Genomic DNA, 2014 nt, shown 5'->3' with positions numbered 1-2014 from the left:
TATATATATATATATATATATATATATATCGTTTCTCTGTTTTTTTCGTTGTTCGAAAAAAGTTCGTTTTCTGTCTTTCTTCTTTATGTTTTCGTTTCTCATTATGTTTAACGTTTTTCTTGATGTCCTGTACCCATATATGCTTGTATGTATACATATAGATGTAGGTATGTACATATATGTATGGATATATGCATATATTTATATATTTAAAATAATAATAAGGGTGATAAATTGGATATTAATTTAATTAACACCAATTTAAAACCAGTGGCCTAGCATAAAGAAAATTCGGAAAATTCAGAAAAATTATATTACACAGATATAAGAAGGGATGACCACTAAGTGGACATCCTTTACGCTAGAAATTGACCATCAACGGTCAAACCACAAAAGAAACGAATGTTCTCCAGGGAAATTCAGCGTACACCAGAACATGAACGGGCAAAAATATGTAGAGAGAGAGAACATAAACTATGTGTTGGCTCTTTGTAAATTACGACTGGGGTCTGTAATGAATCGTTAGTAGTTCATATATCCTGAAAGAGATAAAGCATACGACCAGTAATGTATTTTGTTTAGGAAGTTAAAAGTTATGGCCGCTCATAGAGTGACTGTTGGTTTCATACCTTATAAAGTGCTTTGCAGTAATACGCGACTCGTCCGACTCAAAGGGCTGAAGGTGCATAACCTCTTTAGAAACTGGAGGAAGAAATACCTAGCTGTCAGCTGGTTTTGTAAATGAAAATATAATTGTCTGTGCTGCGGGCAGGATAGGATTATCCCCCTTGCATCGGCTCCAGCCATCGTCGCGGTCAGTTTGTGGTGTTACAGGCGTTTCCTAGTGCAAGCTTGGAATTCCCCATTCGTTGAATAGACCCGCGGCAGAGTCTTCAATTATCAGCATGGCTGGAACCGATGTAAGGGAAATAACCCTATCCTGCTTGTACAGACATTTTTTTTGTTTACAAAACTAAACTGATCGTGATGTAGTTCTTCTTCCAGTTGTAGAAAGATTATGTGCATTTGGCCATCCGAGTCTGGCTAGTTGCCTATATGGTTAAGCGCTTTCCCAGTGTGGGAATCAAACCCACAATCTCGCAATCGTGAGTGCCACGCTCTAACCACTGTTGTTGGCACTCCGTCTCTTACGACGTCGAGAGTTCCAGTCGATCCGATCAACGGAACAGCCTGCTCGTGAAATTAACGTGCAAGTGGCTGAGCACTCCACAGACACGTGTACCCTTAACGTAGTTCTCGGGGATATTCAGCGTTACACAGAGTGTGACAAGGCTGGCCCTTTGAATTACAGGTACAACAGAAACAGGAAGTAAGAGTGAGAGAAAGTTGTGGTGGAAGAGTACAGCAGGGTTCGCCACCATCCCCTGCAGGAGCCTCGTGGAGCTTTAGGTGTTTTCGCGCAATAAACACTCACAACGCCCGGTCTGGGAATCGAAACCGCGATCCGATGACCTAACCACTGGGCCATTGCGCCTCCACACTCTAACCACTAAGCCATATATGTGTGTGTGTGTGTGTGTGCGAAGAGTAAAATGAGTAAGCATTTTCAATGAAAACATTCTTCCCTCTTTCATTTCAGGAGAGTGATCACCACACCAAAGTCTACATTATATTACCTACCATTTTGCTGATGAGTCTCACAATGCTGCTCCTCTGTGTATTCTGTTGTCGCAAACAAGCAACATATGATAAACACAAATTCCACTGACCACCGTTTCACATTGTGTTGCTGTTTGTCTTTCAGTGTGCAAGTTATTTATTTTGAAAATAAATGTATAATGCTTTAATCACATTGAGAGTTTGTCTGTTCACTGTCTAATTAATTGTTCATTAAAGCTTTCTTTTTACTAAAATCTAATCTTTTTCTTATTTGTTTTTTTATTATCTTCCATTTGTTTTGATCATTGTACTGTGGCCATGCTAGATGGAGCACGGCCTTGACAGGCTTGTAGTCAAACTAGTTGACCCTCGGTACTTATGGCATTCTTTTTAG

General features: G+C 39.8%; 1 protein-coding gene across 2 annotated transcripts in view; it reads left to right on the top strand.

Moving 5' to 3' along the window:
* Window positions 1-1813, top strand: part of LOC106874623 (thioredoxin domain-containing protein) — a 17444-nt gene extending 15631 nt beyond the window's left edge. For both annotated transcript variants that reach the window (XM_014922416.2, XM_014922415.2), the window contains one exon: window positions 1601-1813. In XM_014922416.2, coding sequence (XP_014777902.1) covers window positions 1601-1729 — 129 coding nt within the window. In that variant the 3' untranslated portion in view covers window positions 1730-1813. The remainder of the gene's footprint in view (window positions 1-1600) is intronic.
* Window positions 1814-2014: the final 201 nt, after the last annotated feature.

This window comes from Octopus bimaculoides, chromosome 23 (genome assembly GCF_001194135.2).
Source record: "Octopus bimaculoides isolate UCB-OBI-ISO-001 chromosome 23, ASM119413v2, whole genome shotgun sequence".
In the NCBI taxonomy this organism is placed as follows: Eukaryota; Metazoa; Mollusca; class Cephalopoda; order Octopoda; family Octopodidae; genus Octopus; species Octopus bimaculoides.
Note: the sequence above shows the minus strand (reverse complement) of the source record. Positions and strands in the feature narration are given on the sequence as shown.